The sequence below is a fragment of the Rhinoraja longicauda genome, chromosome 8 (genome assembly GCF_053455715.1).
Source record: "Rhinoraja longicauda isolate Sanriku21f chromosome 8, sRhiLon1.1, whole genome shotgun sequence".
Classification (NCBI taxonomy): Eukaryota; Metazoa; Chordata; class Chondrichthyes; order Rajiformes; family Arhynchobatidae; genus Rhinoraja; species Rhinoraja longicauda.
Window position 1 is genome coordinate 14,332,051 of NC_135960.1, and position 19,724 is coordinate 14,351,774.

Below are 19,724 nucleotides of genomic sequence, written 5' to 3' on the forward strand. Positions count from 1 at the left end.
ACTCTGTCATTCAATCATGGCTGATCTATATTTCCCTCTCAACCCTGTTCTCCTGCCTTCTCTCCATCTGTTGACCTCCTTACTAATGAAGAAACTGCCAATCTCCACTTTGAAAACACCCAGTTACTTGGCTAAAGAAATTGCTCATCACCTCCATGTTAAAAGTGCCTTTTTATTCTGAGGCTGTGCCCGCTAGTCTTAGACTTGCTCACTAATGGAAGGTTCATTTTTAGGCGCAGAATGAGGCTATTTGGCCCATCGAGTCTATTCCGCCATTCAATCATGGCTGATCTCTTTTCTTCTCAACCCCATTCTCCTGTCTTCCCCCCATAACCCCTGACACCCTTACTAATCAAGAATGTGTCAATCCCTGCCTTAAATATATCCATTGACTTGGCCTCCAAGTGAATGCAAAGTCAAGTCAAGTCAATTTTATTTGTATAGCACATTTAAAAACAACCCACGTTGACCAAAGTGCTGTACATCTGATTAGGTACTAAGGAAAAAAAATGAAACATACAGTAGCACACAAACATAACAGCACATACAAAACAGTTCACAGCGCCTCCTCAATGGGCCTCAAACGCTAGGGAGTAGGAATAGGTTTTGAGCTTAGACTTAAAGGAGTCGATGGAGGGGGCAGTTCTGATGGGGAGAGGGATGCCGTTCCACAGTCTAGGAGTTGCAACCACAAAAGCGCGGTCACCCCTGAGCTTAAGCCTAGACCGCGGGATAGTGAGTAGCCCCAAGTCGGCCGACCTGAGGGACCTGGAGTTAGAGAGGTGGGTTAGAAGATTTTTGATGTAGGGGGGGGAATGTCCATTTAGGGCTTTATATGTGAATAGGAGTAGCTTGAAGTTGATTCTGTACCGTACAGGGAGCCAGTGGAAAGAGGCCAGAATCGGCGTGATGTGGTCCCTTTTACAGGTACCCGTCAGGAGTCTCGCTGTGCTGTTTTGGACCAGTTGCAGGCGGGACAGGGATGATTGGCTGATCCCAGTGTATAGGGAGTTGCAGTAGTCTAGGCTGGAGGAAATGAAAGCGTGAATGATTTTTTCAGTGTCGTCGAATTGGAAGAAAGGTTTGATTTTAGCTATGGTACAATGACTTCCACAGATTCACTACTCCCTCACGAAAGAAATTCCCCATCTCCTTTCCTCTCCACATCCATTCTATCTAGGCCTTTCATTATTCAGTAGGTTTCAATGAGATCCCTTTGAGACTTTTGTTCCCCTTTTGCTGCAAATGGCATTTTACTTTTAACCGTACCCAATTCTCATGAAAGATCATTGACTCAAAAGTGTAAGAAAATAACTGCAGATGCTGGTACAAATCGATGGTATTCACAAAATGCTGGAGTAACTCAGCAGGTCAGGCAGCATCTCAGGAGAGAAGGAATGGGTGACCGAAACGTCACCCATTGACTCGAAACCTCTACTCCATCATCCCACTCTCCACAGATGCTGCCAGACCTGCTGGATATTCCCGGCATTTACAGTTTATGTTTCATACCACTCAATTATTGGTTTGTTTAGGAAGGAGCAGTAGATGCAGCTTTAAACTGAAGATAGACACAATAAGCCGGAGTAACTCAGTGGGACAGGCAGCATCTCTGGAGGAAAGGAATAGGTGATGTTTCGGGTCGAGACCCTTCTTCAGACTCGTTGTTCTTGTTTCAATTTCATCCTGGTGAGTTTCATTGTCTGTAACTCGTTTTCACCTAGCCCACAGCTAACAATGACCTGTTTCCTTTATCATCGTTGCTTTTTATGCATATCTTTCATTCATTTGTTCTATATCTCTCTATATTGCCGTCAACATCTCTCGTTTCCCTTTCCCCTGACTCTCAGTCTGAAGAAGGGTCTCGACCTGAAACGTCACCTAATCCTTTTCTCCAGAGATATTGTTTGACCCGCTGATTTACTCCAGCTTTTTCTGTCTATCTTCAGTTTAAATCAGCATCTGCAGTTCCTTCCTAAACAAAACCAATAACTGACCGCTATGAAACATACCCGGCTTTTTGTGTCTGTCTTCGACTGATTTTTCGTTTCGTCTTGTTTGCAACTTCAATTGCAACTCCTCCGCTCCTCGTCCGGTCACACACGGGACACGGGCGGTCGTTTCCAATTTAACATGCACCGTTACATGTGGAAACAGCAATTCCTTCTTCCAGGAATGCTCCCACCCAGACCTCGTGGCGGGTATTTCCAGTCCCTGCTGCTTCCAGGATCCACATTCCTGTTTTAATATGTGCATTAAAGACTCTTTGATCTCACGCTTCCTACCCCAAAGTACTCATTTAAAAAAAAAATTGCCGTGCATTTTTAAGTGTCATTATTTCACGCGCGATTTTCTTTCCTTTTTATCGTACTTGTAATTTCCTTCTTTGCACTGAATTCCAGACTAGTTTCATTGCACTCAGCTCCCTTTAGAATTCTGCTTGCGCCGGGCTGGTCTCATTGTCCAACATATCTCCTGTTTCCAGTCTCCTGCAAATGATCTTCAACAGAAGAGGGCGCCTTCCACCAGATTCTCTTCCAAAACCAGGACCTTTTCTTTCCCACAGATGCTCATTGCGAATGCCGAGGCAGAACATGTCTGGGCAAACTACTCGTCTCTAAACCGGTTTCACAAGTCGTGTTGCTAATCCTCAACTAGCAACTTGCCCGGTAAATTACATGTTCGCCTCCCCACGTTGTGTGAAATAACCCGCAGATCTGTATCGCTCCCATTTCAAGTACAATTATTATTGTTGCAAATGCTTAAAATGTTCACATATAAGATTTGTTCCCTCGTAATCCCTTTCTCTGCGCTACGTTTCAAAATTGCTTTATGGAGAGGAGTCTGATAAAAAAAATAAAAAAAATAAACTGGAGACGAGTGATCTGTATTTTTCAGTGTGGGAAGGAACAGCAGATGCTGGTTTAAACCGAAGATAGACACGAAAAGCTGGAGTAACTCAGCGGGTCAGACAGCATCTCTGGAGAAAAGGAATTAGGTGGCATTTCGGTTGGAGTCCGAGAGGGGCTCTTACATAAATATATAAAATTCTTAAGGGATTGGACAGGCTAGATGCAGGAAAAAAATGTTCCCGATATGGGGGAGTCCAGAACCAGGGGTCACAGTTTAAGAATAAGGGGTAGGCCATTTAGGACTGAGATGAGGAAAAACTTCTTCACCCAGAAGAGTTGTGCCTCTGTGAAATTCTCTGCCACAGAAAGGCAGTGGAGGCCAATTCACTGGATGTTTTCAAGAGAGAGTTAGATTTAGCTCTTGGGGCTAAAGGAATCAAGGGATATGGGGGAAAAGCAGGAACAGGGGAACTGATTTTAGATTATCAGCCATGATCATATTGAATGGCGGTGCTGGCTCGAAGGGCCGAATGGCCTACTCCTGCACCTATTTTTCTATGTTTCTATGTTTCAGACTGAGAGTCAGGGGAAAGGGAAACGAGACGGTGACATGGAGAGATGTAGAATAAATTAATGAAAGATATGCAAATCTTATCAGTGTCAGGGGTAAAATTATAAGGCGCATAAATACTTGGTGTGTGGAAGACCTGAGAGGAAATATACTGTAAGTATTAGTCTGGGCATCACGCGATGAGGATTTATCAAGACTCAACTTGGTTGCTACAAACATACACATTTCCTTCAGTGTTCTGCAGAACCGTATTCCGTGGTATTTTGTGATACTGCATTCACGGTCTGCGTGTATGCAAACCTGCACCGCCGCAAGAGAGGAATAAAAGAAAACTGGGAGTGGAAATATTTAAAGTCAGGAGACGAAAGTAACCTATAATCATCACAAAATGAAAAAAAAAAAAAAATCCGCGTCGGTGGATTGACATTTTGAATGCAGATTTTTCTCTTTGCATTTGCAACATCGGTCACATTTTGAAGTTCCATGCATGCACGACCAGCAGTGCTGGGAAACACATCTGGAATTGCAGGAGCATAGTCTGTGTCCTCTCCCGCTCCGGTGTGATTGACAGGCCAGGCAGCCAAGCGGCTCACTCGGACGGAGGGGGCGGGCACTGCAATTATATTCACAATGGGATTCGCAACGCACGCGGTGGCTCCCGGGAGCTGTAGTCCGCGTTCGCTTGACAGGGCAGCGACCGAAGTTGCGCTCGGGACTACAAGTCCCAGCGGCCACTGCGAGTCAAGTGGAGCGAAGGCAGTCCTTGTGTGTGGAAGGTGGGCGGAGACTAACTGATTGGCAGCGAGATGTTATATTAGGAGGTGCGCACCCCCAGAGTGAGGAAAGAGCGTTGGGTAGTTGCACAGGTCGAGGCGGCGGCAGCAGCAGTAACATTAACAACAGCAGCAACATTAACAGCAGCAGCAGCTGCTCTCAGGGCTCTCACTCTGTTTCGAGGGAGAGGAATCGGTCTCCTGCTTCCAGCCTTTGTTGTGAGGGCAGCCGCACGGCCACAGCGAGATTTAATTATTTCTAACCCACCTTCCAAATCCACGTCAATGAAGGAAAGAAGATCAAGCCAGAAACTCACCAAAAACGCGATGGATAATCAAACCGTGAAATGCAAGATAGTTGTGGTGGGCGACAGCCAATGTGGAAAGACAGCTTTGCTGCACGTTTTTGCCAAGGATTGTTTCCCCGAGGTATGTTGCCAATCCGGTTTGCTAATTGCTGATTTTTTGAGGTGCACCTGCATGGAAAATTGCACCCATTTTTTATTATGTTTTAACATTTCCTGATTTGATTGCTGTCGGGCTACCTGAGCTTAATTTAAAACTATTTAACCTTTAATTTTTTTAGTGATTTAATTATTCGCTACTGAAATTGCTTGGACTGGCTTAATTTATTTTAAATGATTGAAGTCTCTATACTCTAAAGCTTTTCACATTCTCTGTGTTTAGAGTTACGTACCCACCGTCTTCGAAAATTACACAGCGAGCTTTGAAATTGAAACGCAGAGAATAGAGCTGAGTCTCTGGGATACTTCAGGTAAGAAGTCCCCTAGCTTCTGGATTCGCGTTGTTACAAACTCTGTCTTTCTCACGGAGTTCACGTTATGTTGTAAGATTAAATGGAAGAGATTTCTTTTCTCCAGTCTAAAGAAGGGTCTCGCCCCGAAACGTCGCCCATTCCTTCCCTCCAGAGATGCTGCCTGTCCCGCTGAGTTACTCCAGTTTTTTTGTGTCTATCTGCGATTTATTTTTAACCGGTCTTGTTGAGTCAACTCTGCATCTGTAAACTCTGGATCTCGACCTGTGGCGATATTAATCTTTCCTACCCGGCTGCTGGTTAGACAAACGTTTCAATGATTCATCGCACAACTATTTTTTAAGAAAGGAGCAAAATGTTTAGGGGCGTTTTATCTTCAGTTTGTTGATTAGACTCAAACCACCCCGCCTTCCAAATGTATGCGAAATATCCGCAAAAAATAATTGCCCGGGACAAGAATAATTATTTTAAGTGGCCTGGGATATAATTTGGAAGGTTTAGAAGGAAGGCAGGTAGATAAGTTTAGAAGGAAGGCAGGTAGTTAAAACCCACGCCTTGTTTGCCCAGTACATCTTGATAAGCAAAAGTTTGGAGGAGGAGGGAGGGGGGTGATAAAAGTATATTACAGCGGGGAATTGGGTGTTCGCTCTCCCTGCTGTTATCTCGCTGTTCAGTTCAAAGGCATCCGGAGACCGGGGAACGTGATGTCAGGAAGAAAAAAAGATTCTCCTCGTTTGCTCTCGGTGAAACGTAGATCACTTTAAAAGCCGAGTATTCAATGATACTTCAAATGAAATTCAACTCCGGCCTCAGACGAGGGAAGTGGATTGTACTGAATACATTTCCTTTTCTCAAATATCCCGGGTTTCTGCAATGGATTTTAAATGTCTGAAGAAGGGTCTCGACCCGAAACGTCACCCATTCCTTCTCTCCTGAGATGCTGCCTGACCTGCTGAGTTACTCCAGCATTTTGTGAATAAATACCTTCGATTTGTACCAGCATCTGCAGTTATTTTCTTAGACTAAAATGTACTTTGAGTTGGTTAATTAAAACCATGCTCATTGTGATGGGGGGATCTAATTGCATATCAAAACGCTGAAGTCAGTTATCGGCTCACACAATGTAGTTAACGGAGCGCTGGGTGGGCGCATTCCATGAGGTGGTTACGTTGTATTTAAAGAAGGGAAAAGCAATCGCCGCGTGTGAGATGGTACAAAATTCTTAGCCTGTCTGTTCGGGACTGAACTGTCTAAAAAGACAGAAAGCAAGTGCTGCCATTAAGGTACATCAAAGGGCCGAGATAACCACCAAGGGAGTTTAATTGCTTGTGTCCATCAGGCATTCTTCAAATGATTTCCATTTGTGATCCAACAGTGCTGGCATTTTCCCTTTCCAGACTGGTATGTCAGGAATTGCGCTAACAACCCATAAAGACTGTCCGGAGCTTAAATCAATCGCTTTACTTGCAGAAGCAGTGGGAGAGGAATATCGCCCCCTATACAATTTGGTTACCATTTGTGCATTTTTTTCCTCTCGAGAGATTCTGACTGGGCGCATGTTTCTCGACTACTGATATCGTTCTGTCCGTTACGCTTTCTGCGGTTTATTTAAATGAAGGGAGAGTTATGTTGAAGTCTAATTTTCATTAAGCTGGTGACATTTCTTATCTTCCGCACACATTTGGAAACTCTCTCTGTAATAATCAATCTTGTACCCAGTTATGGTGATCTATCTTCTTCAGAGCGATGCGTTTAAAGAATATCATTGATGATTGATGCTAAGCACGGATTAGGAAACGCAGCTGATTTCTATTTAAATGATTCATCTTTACCCTCATGATTAAATTGGATTTTCTAGATTAAAGGGTATCTATCTAGCAACTAGCAGTGCATTCTGAAACATTTCATTAGGCATTAAATCAACTTGCAACTTAACAGTTACACATTTGAATGTTTTCTTTGTACTTCACATTAAAATGAGGAATGGATTTCGCGTTTGATGACGTAGCAGCTTCATCAAAATGTTACTCTTCTTCCTTCATGTTAGGAATTTCCAATAACTTTGGTGTTCTTCAACGGCATTCAGAAAATAAGAATTCTACTGGATAACTTTATTTGGTGGCAATTGGTTAAATTCTCCAGCTGCTAACCTACTTAGGGCTGCAACCCATTTGCAGCTGCTGGGGGAGGGGCAGTTAACTCTGATTCTTACTCCAGGCCAATTAATTACTTGTCAGTCTCCAATGTTGCACCATTGTACCAGCTACGCAATCTAAAACATTGTGTTCCCCACTGAATCAAAGCAAGTGCTTTCAAATAGCTTTTTGAAGTTTTGGCTGATTATTTTACGATTGCTTGCCTGCTAATACAAAATAGCTTTTCCATGAATCTGGGGCTTTCATTTCTGCAACCTTGTGTCTTGGTTTTCCATGAGCGCAAATACTGAATGGATTTTTTTTCAAGAGGTGAAATGAAAAATGTCCCTCGGTGATAAATAAAATTGTTCTGCTCTTTTTATTCCTGAATTCTGTACCTTCACTTAAACGCACCTGGTCACGATCCACAAATAGACATTGTTGGCCCAATCTCAACAGGGCCATTCTTTGTCCAGGAAAGGGAAGAACAACTCGTTTTATCAACAACTTTGATGGCAGTGACAGTTCCAGCACAATAATATAGGAACATAGAAAATAGGTGCAGGAGGAGGCCATTTGGCCCTTCGAGCCAGCACCGCCATTCATTGTGATCACGGCTGATCATCTACAATTAGTATCCTGTGCCTGCCTCCTCCCCATATCCCTTGATTCCATGAACCCCTAGAGCTCTATCTAACTCTGTACACTGAGTTGGGTGCATGCCTGGGTTCCATTTGATAATCGGTTCCAAGAACACATTTTTGTGGGACAGATGAGACAGACAGCTGCTCCACCATACTATCATGAATTTCATTGACTGCTGATGAAGTTCAAAAACAATATGAAGTTGAGAAAATCCAATTATTTTATAGATAGCAAGCATCTGGTTACTTAGTACAACTTCATTTCAATGTGATCGTGAAAGCTGGGATTGAAGATATCCGATGATAACATAGCAGGTGTGCAATGCAGTGAAATTCAAATTGTCCATCGACATCAATCTTTTTCTCACCAACTCATCATTTTAGCTGTTTAGGTTTTTTAGTTATTGAGTATCATTCTCAAGACCAGTGTCCATCCCAAATTGTCCTGTTCTTCCACTTGAGTGGGTAGTTAAGTCTTATCATGCTTCTGATGTACACCAGACTGAACAAGGAATGTAAGTTCTCTTTTACAAGGAAGTTGCCAGGGCTAAAGGTTCTGAGCGATTGGGATAGGTTGAATTGGCTGTGACATTCCTTGGAGCACAGGAGGATATGGGGGTGATCTAATTAAGGTGCATGAAATCATGAGGAATAGATCAGGTAGATGCACAGTGTCTTGCCCAGAGTAAATGAATCAAGGACCAGAGGACAGGGGTTTAAGGTGAGGTAAAAAAAGATTTAATATGAATCTGAGGGGTAACTTTTTCACACAAAGTCTGGTGGGTGTATGTAACAAGCTGCCTGAGGAGGTAGTTGAAATGGAGACTATCCCAATTTTTAAGGAACAGTCAGACAGGTGCATAGATAGGACACGTTTAGAGAAATATGGACCAAACGCAGGCAGGTGGGACTAGTGTAGCTGGGACATGTTGACCAGTGTAGGCAAGTTGGGCCAAAGGGCCTGTTTTCACACTGTATTGCACTATGACTCCTTTCCTGAAAGACGTTATAGCATCAGAAGTTTTTAAAGACACAGTTCCTGATCCTGATGTTTCCTTTATTTGAGATTAATTTTCTTGTAGTTGTGAGGATGAGATTTGAACATGTTTCTCGATGAATGATCCAGTCCTTTGTATTTTTTTTTAAATGGTACAAACCAACATGCATCCATATCCCACGAGGGATATTGTTGGATACTGACTTATAGACCTTTGAGTTGGACACTTTCATTTGATCAATCAGTAGAATTACCAGCTGAGGTTAACCTTGGCTTCTAATTATGCTGCAAAGTACTAAAGAACTGAACTGCATTGGCATTTCATTGATCTTTGCCAAGATGAGGCTTTCCGCCTATTTTAACTACTGGAACAATTCCCAAACTAATGATACCTCCTGAACTTTGCAGTGAATTTGATTCTGTTAAGTGACTCCCACTGATCCTCTCACATTACTTCATTAAATCCCAGTTTAGCTTCAACTTTCGCATGATCCTTCAATCCTCTATCATGATTAAACACAATGCTCTGGGCCTATAACTGCTGCCTTTATGCCTGAATCTTGCTGGTGCTTCTGAATGGCCGAGTTTAGTTGCAAGCTGTGATGATAAAGTCCAGAGTGAGATACTGCAAAGGATTACTGTTTTCCACAGACCCTTGGATGGAGTTTTCATTACTAAAAGTGTTTTGTGGTGTCCATGTGCAACTGCGTTAGATACTATTCTTGGATGATCAGTAATGAGAGATTGGGTTAGTGTTGGGATCGTTCTATTATCCTTTTCCAGGCACTTTATACCATGTATGTTCACCAATATGTATGCAAGGGAAAGTGGTTGATAATGTGGACTTAGAACCTTGTAATAGCGTGCAAGTCATTTGAAGATGGCTTAATTGAGGGAGGCAATTGAATTAATGAATAAATTGCATAGAAAATGCTGTTGATGCCTGAAATGTGAAATAAGAACAGAAAATTGTGATCACAGGATAGGCAACATCCTTTGGAGACTTTCTAGCAAAAGACATGTTTGAAGAAAGATCGTGGGTCTGAAATATAAATGCTTTCCATCTCTGTTCCTCTCTTGTCAAGAGTTTTGTGATATGGGGTGGAAAACTTGATACAATCCAGTGAAGGACACTTCCTTAATATGGAATTGGATTCACAGCTCTGAAAAATTCCTGATAAACGGTAGATACCTTAATTTAAATAGTTCGAATACCTGCTGGATTTTCTTGTGGTAGGAGATTCTCATTGATTTTGTCTGTCTCCCAGGAGATGGCAATTTGATCAATTGTGCCTGTTTATCCCTCTGAGCTGCTCGTACATTGATGCAATGCAAAGAGAACTCAATTTGGAAAGAGCCAGACAGGCCACATTAGTTTTGTTCATTATTCCAGTACTGGCCATAGGAAAGTTGGGAAGTTGAGATTGAATTTTCTTTCAGAAAAAGCAAACTAATTGCACCAGGCTGACTTACCCAACTGAATGTGGATTGATGAGGAAACCGCTCTCTCCTGCTGCAGCCTTCAACCCAGAGTCCAATTGGTTTGATTGATGGGTATTACAATGCAAAGCTCCAGCACAGAGCCGTACTTGTCAGAAAGTAAATGGAAAACCCTGTGAGAATACTAAGGTAGAGCATTCAGAGGCCCTTGTCAGTAGTTAATAACTTGCCTCCCATTTTAATGTGCTTTTTAAGCTCGGTACATTAAGCTGATCCTATTGTGCTGAAGTGATAATACTGCATTTAATGGCTAATGCTAGCCTTTCAGAGCTTGACTTCACTGTGATTTTAGTCTTTCATTCTTGACCCACACCTGCTGCTTCACCAAATGGTAATGCTGATGCTTCATTCAGTCCCCGTTTCTTTGTTCATAAATCTAATGCTATCACTTTCTGAAAAGGGCTTTAAATGTGTTCAGCTGCACTATGAAATGGCACAGCTACAACTGTACAGACACATCATTCAAATGGAGCACTTAGAACATTGTGAGTGGAGATGACAATTGTTGTAGGAATGCAGTTGTCCCCAGAATCAAAATTTGTTCAAATAAATCTGTAACCAGTGGAAGTGGCAGGGTTGGTTGAGAGAACAAACTGAGTCGATGGGGTTGTTGGTGGGGTGTAGTTATGGACAGAAGTGACTTAAGCCAGCATAAGTGATTCTGTCTGTCCCGTTGCAAACCCTGTTTGAGCTGTTGCAGATAGGCAAAAGTAATTTCCATAAAACTGTTCTAAAATACCTGGTGACGAGATGAGGGCTGGCAGTTTTGCCATCTCTTCAGGAGGTCTGTCAGCAGGGCAAAGATGTTAAGCCGGTTTCAATGTAGTTTTTAAGCTAACAAACTTTGTAAGAGTCATAGTGATACAGTGTGGAAACAGACCTTTCAGCCCAACTTTGGTCCATATCCCTCCAAATTTGTCCTATCCATGTGCATGTCTATCTGTTTCTTAAATGTTGGGATAGTCCCAGCCTCAACTACCTCCTCTGGCAGCTTGTTCCATGCACCCACCACCCTTTGCGTAGAAAGTTACCCCTCAGATGCCTATTAAATCTTTTCCCCTTCACCTTGAACCTATGTCCTCTGGTCATCAATTCCCCTACTCTAGGCAAATTCTGTGCATCTACCCGATCTATTCCTCATGATTTTCTTTTGCTTCCTTCTGACTGATTACTCATCAGAAATGATGTAATGCAAAAATGCAAATTACTTGTAAACTTCACAACTTTTTGGTAGTAGGATCTTCTGTTATAATGCCGTTGACTATTTGTATGGTACCAAAGGCATTATTGTTTTTCTGTTCAACTGGAGGAGAGGGGTATATGGTTAGTTATTGTAGAAATTGTGCTTTGTTCACAGTAGTTATTAGAATGCTTTATTTTTCACCATTTTCGTTCAATTACTATTTGGTAGTAGCACTCGTGGCTTTGAATGCGAGTGAACCTTGGAGATAGAGGCACAATCAAGGTTGTTCCTTCACTTTTGGTGCGAAGGAAGACCTGTCATTATCAGAAACTAATAGGTCTCCTTATTATGATAAAGTATTCCCAAGTGCTTGACAAGTATATCAAGAGACATCGCTCCACATTGACGGAAACAAGTTTAAAAAAAATGTTGCTTGAGAGCTGGGAACAGATTACCATGGTGGTGGGCGCTCTTAAAGGCTGCAATTTCCTTGCAGTGCTAGGAATGATATAGTGATTTACCCCCATTTTGAGATGATTGGAGAGGGTTGTTTAGCAGCCCTAATTGCAACAGCAATTTTGCTATGTAAAATGCAAGTAGTTTTACTTGTGAATATTGCTTTAGAAATAGAAATAGAAATCCTTGTGGATTGACTTTGTAAGGTTTCATCAATTCATTTATTTGAAGAAACGCTACGTATACACTGCAGGCACATGTATTGTGGTGTTAAACTAACATGTTTATTTTTTTTAATCTGCTTCTATGATAATGAGTGCTTACAGTTCCCGATTTACCAGTCATAGAGATGTTAATTATAGCTTCATTTAAACTGCAGTGTGTGTTCCTTTTCACAAATGCTTGTGCTTGATTTGAGCTACCAGGAAAAATATTTGCCAACTTGAAACGTATTCAATTAGGAAACTGTAGACTGATTTTCATGCTGCATTTTAATGTGAGCAAGCTGCTGGAAGAACTCGGTGGGTCATGCAGCATCCATAGAGGAAAAGGGATAGTTAAGAGCAGGATGCAGGGTCCTGGCTGGAAACATCAACCATCCCTTTGCCTCCAGAGATGCAGATTCACCTGCTGATTTCTTCTAGCAGTTTTTTTTTGGTTCCAGATTCCTGCATCTACAGTCTTGTCTGCTTGCTACGTTTTGACGTGTATACTTTGTGCAAAATGATTATTGTGAGACTGATGTTTTGGCTTTGCTTTATTCAGGTTCACCCTACTACGATAACGTCCGACCACTTTCCTATCCAGATTCGGATGCCGTTTTGATTTGCTTTGATATAAGTCGCCCTGAAACCCTCGACAGTGTGCTTAAGAAGGTAGGTGTGATAAAGGAGGGACTTTCCATATTTAACATTCAGGATATTTAATTATGACGTGGGGATAAATAGTTGGAACAGAGAATTGGTTTGCCTTGTATCCTGATGTATGGAGGAACTGAATTTCACATCTTCACACCGGTTTCCTCAGTGGAATGGTATTAAGGAGTTATGGGGAGAAGGCAAGAGAATGGGGTTGAGAGGAAAAGATAGATCAGCCACGATTGAATGGCAGAGTAGACTTGATGGGCTGAATGGCCTAATTACGCTCCTGGAATCTATGAACTTGCAATCTTGGACACGCCTCTATTAACTTCATTTAAAACCCCTTGGTTGGCAAATCTTCTAGAAATTTGTTTTTAAAACGCACACATATGTACATATGCATGCTGTTATGTTTATGCTGAAAACGTACTCTTTTTCTAAGTCCATTGCATATTGTCCTGGTAAGCCAAAATGCTTGTGACCATGTAGAGAATGCTCTCATTCGAAGCAGATACTGATCCATTTACCAAAAGTAGCTCGAGTGACTGATAGTTCCAGGCCCAATGACTATATAGACATGAACAATGACTATAGAGATATGAACAATGACTATATAGATATGAACAATGACTAGTTCTCCCTGGAAATGAGTTGACCTTGGAGGAACGTGGTGATGTAATTGGAATAGAATTGTCAACACAGCTGTGTCTGTCTTCATGCTACTAACTAATTTTTTGACAGCAAAAACAGCAGAGAAATATTAGGAGTACTCCACTGAAGTAGAGCATTTGGATTCTATGCATTCTTTACACTGAGTAACATAGCCAGGGGCACTTTGTTGTGAGCTTGTTAACAATTTGTTTTTTTTATGTTGATTAACTTAGATTCTTGTGTTCTACATTTGGGAAATCTATTTAGGTTTGTATTGCAATTTTTAACTTTAAAAAACAAAATGGATACAAGCAAAATTCAACCGATTCCAATATTCTAATGAAATTTGAGCATTGCAACTGAACATAATCCACTGGGTGTTCAATAAACAAGCACTCACTTTGCCGTGGCCAGCAGGCAGATGTGGCTCTTTAAATGAGCAATAGAATAGCAGCTTTGTGTACATTACCTGGAATACCTTGCAACTGGAGAGGCGTGAATTTGTTTGCAGCCTTTTGCATATGTAAAAACTTGACTCACAAGGCCTGGAATACCTTGCAACTGGAGAGGCGTGAATTTGTTTGCAGCCTTTTGCATATGTAAAAACTTGACTCACAAGGCCTGTGATTAGTTACTGAGTCACCAGGATGATTGCAAAGAGACTGGCCATAAAGGGTAATAAGCAGGAGGTGCCAGACCTGTCTTGGTCTTTGGTATCGGTCTTGGGTATCGCTGTGCATGCAAGTTTGTACAAGGGATGTATATGACTGTTGGTAGATGCTGGGAACAGCACTCGGTTGACCCAACTTTTAAACAATTTCTAAAATACTGTCTTGCTTTTGGCTCTTTTTTTTCCAATCCCATGCAGCGTTACCATTAATTTGGAAATATATAATCTGTGAAAGGGGAAAATGTGTAAAAAAAATAGAGTTGGTTCATTTTGTATAGTTGTTGTTAGTGTTATAGTTAGTTACAGTGGTTGCGAGACCACTGACTAATGTTCTAAGCTTCTCCAGTTGCTGGTATTCTGCTCGGTATGGTGTTTGAGCTTCTACATTTGATCCGATACACAATATCATTGGGGGGGGGGGGTGACCTCACCCCTCCTACCAGCATGTTATTTAATCCAATTGGCTTGAGAACTAATATACCAAATCCCTGTTGTTCTGGTATTCTTTTATCTTTCACCTTCCCATTGAGATTTTCAGTCAGAGAGTTGTACATCTGTGGAATTCTCTGCCTCAGAAGGCAGTGGAGACCAATTCTCTGGATGCTTTCAAGAGAGAGCTAGATAGAGCTCTTAAAGATAGCGGAGTCGGGGGGTATGGGGAGAAGGCAGGAACAGGATACTGATTGCGAATGATCAGCCATGATCACATTGAATGGCGGTGCTGGCTCGAAGGGCTGAATGGCCTACTCCTGCACCTATTGTCTATTGAGATAGTCTTGGTGAAGGCTGGCTGTTGCTTTATTGTCATTACGATTGCATTTCGTGTTTTCCTTGTGCATAACCAATATCTTAGGTTGAAAGATAGAGGCAATACCTAACACACATGTTATTACTACTGTACTGTCTCTGGCTCAGTGGGATATTGAATGGAGCTTTGTTTTAATCATTTTGCCCATCATATTATTAATTATAATTTAATGTGAAATTTTGGATTGCAGGAATTTCAATGCTGAATGATTGATCATTTAAAAACTGATAACTGGTCCAGTGAGTGTGAAAAGTGCTCATTAAATGTTGTTGCCAATTTGCACTATTCACACTGGCTTTTTGTAATAGTGATTCGTGTGTTGGTCTATTTTAGTCACTCTGCACTGTTTTCTCATCCTGGCAACCTCAAATATACTCTTTAACAATTCCCAGGAAGGTATGAAAATGTTTAATCACAATGCACGAGTGGCTCGTGAACACTTTTGTACCTTCCTGTGAAATATTAGTGTATTTGAGGATGCCATGGTGAGCAAATGTCAAATGAAGAGAAATCGGATATGCTGCAATTGTTTTCTTTGGAACAGTAGAGGCAAAGGGAAAATTAAGGGTCCTAGATAAAATGGGAAGGACTAACAAAACATTCAAACCAGCATGCATAAAGACAGATTGATGAATTTGTGGATAAGTGAGGACATTTTGTTTCCTCCCAAAACTAGTAAGGTTTTGAAATTCTGTCTGAAAGGGTGACGGAGGCAGAAATACTCTCTGAAAAAGTATGGGATGTTGTCTTAAACTTTTACCTGCCGGACTCCTGGTCCACTACTGGAATTAGGCTGTGTCACTGTATTGACTGGTGCATGCATGGTGGGGTGAAAGGCTTCCTATGTTGTAAATTCTTTGATTCTGATTGCTTCCATGTCTAAGTTTGGGTCAAGCAGTTTGCTGTCTTACTATTATCATACCCGACCCTGAGCTCTTCTTCCAATCCATTTCAAGCATCAGCCTTCAGCTCTATAAAATCTGCTTCCAGGTTCAACACTATAATATTGTCATCCGCAACTCGCGTTGGTGTTATTTTTCATTCCCCAGATTGGCCTATGTTGGCGCTCCAGCCCTGCAACTTTAATCTTAGTTAGTTAAATTGCCCACCTTGAACCCTATTACCGTGACCTTTTTGGTTTCAAATCCAATAGTCATTAATACTGTGATTTTTAAATTAAAAAATTGCATCCTTGTGTTCAAATCCTTCTGTCTGACCCCAACTCATCCAACATCTCGGCTTATAAGTCTGAGGACGTTGACACTGATTCACTTCCTCTCCAGCACAACATCATGCACCTAACCTTTTACGATCACCCACTGCTTTCAGCCCATCATTAAACTAGGTCTTAAGCTCTGGAGATCCCTCCCTTGCTCTTCCTTGAGATGACTTTCTACAATTCTACCTCCTGGACCAAGTTTTTATTCCTTCAGTTTGATTATGTTAACATGAAGCGCATTGGGGCATTTTTCAATGTAAAGGTGCAATCTAATTACTGGCTGTTATAATTGATACTTGGGTCCTTGTTGCTACTTTAGGTAGCCTACATTGTTTGCATGCCTTAACATCATTTGCAGCCCAAAGCCGATGCTAATCTGAGTTTCAGAGGAAGAGATTACTGGACAGGCAGAGAAAAGGGGTTCAAGTGTGTACTCTAAGCTTCCTTGATTCCTGGGAATGTCCGGCCCATGGCTGCTCAAATCTGGGGTGCAGCAGCAGGATAGAATTGGGTTTCCTTAGCCATGCATTGAGGTCAGGAGTCTCCTCCTTTCCTGCAGAAGGAGTGGACTTTCTCCAGCTTCCCTCATTCCCCATTTGCATGAGTTTGACCCACAAACCCAGAGTGGAAGCAAGTCATCCATGATCTTGATTGGCAACTTCAAATCATTCAAGAATCTCAAATGCACATCTCAAAATAAATAATTCCTATCCTGGAGACGCAGTGCTTGAGTAACTCTGCTCTCTGGGGGACAAAAAAATGTATTTTTCCTCCAGAGATGCTGGCCTGGGTTACTCCTGTACTTTGTGTCTATCTTTGGTATATACCAGCATTTGCAGTTCCTTTCCAACCAATACTTCCTGTGATTCAATTCCATTTGCAGGAGCAACAAAGATAATCATTTGTAATTCTTTAATTGTGATCTCAATATTTGCAGGCAGCAAACAAATAAGCAAGGGAACTTGCTGACATTTAAAATGTTTATTAATCTGGCTGTGCACAGTATGAGTTGTGGTAAATGATTCCAGCAATTTGACTTGATTTGATTTGCACACTTGGCCTGCTCAGCACGAAGGCATGCAGTGCAGTCGTTCCCTGCCTTCTGGAATGGTTTAAAGAGCAGTAGCTCTCTGTCCTGTTGTATACAAACAGCCAAGCCTTGGACGTCCTTCATATCTGCACACCTTGGAGGATATTGCCCTAACTGTTAGCATGCTGTTGTTGTCTTCTGTAATAAAATTATTCTTAATGCTCCTTGGTTTAACATTTGATGGCAGTGTTCTGCAACAACAGGCAGCCTTTTGAGGGAGAGTGTGATGGACTACATTGCCATTAATAATCTCACCACTTTGTTTGAATTTTCAGTGGAAAGGTGAGATCCAGGAATTCTGCCCGAACACAAAAACCTTGTTGGTTGGCTGTAAATCTGATCTGCGTACTGATCTGACCACATTAGTGGAGTTGTCCAATCACCGACAGAATCCAGTGTCTTATGATCAGGTGGGTAGATTTCCATTACTTGGTGATATCCATTGTCCTAGCACAAAAGAGCATGAAAGGTGGCACACAGCTCAAAAGAACCAATGTACTCTAAATCCTTGCTGAACTCAAAAGAGCCTTAATAGCAGTAAAATAATGAAAATGCATTGGTCTTTTAATTGATCAGACCTTCTGCCTATCAGATATCAACGCCATATAATTGCAGTCCTGAGATTGTATTGTAAACAAAATATACATTTTATAGATCCTGGTATCTCCCTGCCTGCCAATGTTACTGTTTTGTGGATGGCATTTTTGATTCCCATTTTTCTGACGTTTTAGGAAAATGTCTAAGTTGAATTGCTTGGAAATCTCTTCCACAAAAATCTATTCTGAGAAGTCCTATCAGTGTGTTGAATTTTTTGACAATATATTTATTGCCCAGGGGAAAATCGTATTTGACCTACCATATCTTCAGTCTGACGAAGGGTCTCAACCCAAAACATCGCATATTCCTTTTCTCCAGAGATGCTGCCTGACCCACTTAGTTACTCAATTTTTTTGTGTCCATCTTCAGTGTAAACCAACATTTGCAGTTCCTCTCTACATACATTGATCATAGAATATGGTTTATGCCAAAGACACTTAGTTTGAAGATAACTATATGAACTGCTGCATTGATTGTTAAAAAGCCTTTAAATGTAAAGCAAATTTTAAGCACTGGTCTATTAAACATAACAATATCATGCCCACTCTATCAATCCTTTATTAATTGATGACTGTTTTCTCTTCAGGGTACCAACATGGCCAAACAGATTGGAGCAGCAACATATATTGAATGCTCATCATTGTCATCGGAGAACAGTGTAAGAGACATTTTTCACGTGGCTACGCTGGCCTGTGTAAACAAACCAAACAAAAATGTCAAACGTAACCAATCGAAGCGAGCTACAAAACGAATTTCACACGTGCCCAGCAGACCAGAACTGTCTTCAGTGTCCCCTGATTTGCGGAAGGACAAGGCACGAAGCTGCACTGTGATGTGAAGACGGTGGGGCTGGGCGGTGGAAACGGAAAGAGATCAGCTTAAAGTTACAATGACATGAAATGAAAGGCTATTTTGACAAAGCAGGAAAGGACTCCGTACAGAATGCAGCATCATTTACATACCAGTGTGTCTCAAATCGCCTTTGCAAAGATATCCTTCACCTTTTTTACGTGTGCGACATTGGGGTTCAGAAAGTGGAATGACCTGGCTTGGAAAAAGCTGGGTGTAGATGCTGCCAGTGGAATTAGTGAGATGGAATCCTGAGGGAATCCAGGTCAAAGACTTGCAAAGGCCTTGTACCCATAAAAGGAGGCACATGGGCCTGATGGGAGGGGAGGGCAAGCAAAGGAAACTGTTAAACCTGGAAGCAAACTTAACACCATCCTTCATTCGTGGGCGTGTTTTGAGGATATATTTCCAAGATCCAGTGGTGGGGCCAATAATCTCCAAATAATATTGAACATATAACAAGCTGGAGTTGCACTTTGTCCATTGTCATTGCAAAAATGAGGTCATTCCAGTGTTTTTACATCACTGAACATTAGTTTCTTCACTAAACAATGCTGTATGATTGGTGCATCATGATGCTTTAGGGTGGTATATAACAGCTGGCAAAAGCTTCTCTGTAATAGGTATTGTGTACTTTAAATTATGTTTTCAAACTGTAGAGCGTTTTTCAATTTTTTTCAAATGTTGAAGTTTGTAAGTCCATTCTAATGTTTTGGCAGTATTTATTGAGGTATAGTTTTTGGAAAATGTAATCAAGTATTGATGTAAATTATTGCAATAACTCGTTTTAAAAGCCACCATTTAGATTTATTCAAGCAGTTTATAATAAGCAGACTTCTATACCGTATCACTAAACTGTATTTTTAATCTAAGCTTATTAAAGCTTATGATTTATTACAAAGAATACTTATTTCTTTGCCAAATAAAAAAAAATGATCACACTGGTTTCTATTATTTGGGGTGCAGGAAGAAAATTTCAGTTTGAGGCTGAGATTAACTAATTCTTCATTACGTAGAGATAGATTTTATGTTTTATTTCATTTATGTGTACCGAGGTACAGTGAAAAGCTTTTGTTGCGTGCTATCCAGTCAGC

General features: G+C 41.3%; 1 protein-coding gene across 1 annotated transcript; it reads left to right on the forward strand.

The window, feature by feature from the left end:
* The first annotated feature begins 4,255 nt into the window (after window positions 1-4,255).
* rnd3b (Rho family GTPase 3b) lies at window positions 4,256-19,508 on the forward strand. The gene is made up of 5 exons (XM_078403357.1): window positions 4,256-4,625; window positions 4,884-4,971; window positions 12,652-12,761; window positions 17,460-17,594; window positions 18,368-19,508. The coding sequence occupies exons 1-5, from the start codon at window positions 4,482-4,484 to the stop codon at window positions 18,617-18,619; spliced, it is 729 nt and encodes a 242-aa protein (XP_078259483.1). The 5' UTR covers window positions 4,256-4,481; the 3' UTR covers window positions 18,620-19,508.
* Window positions 19,509-19,724: the final 216 nt, after the last annotated feature.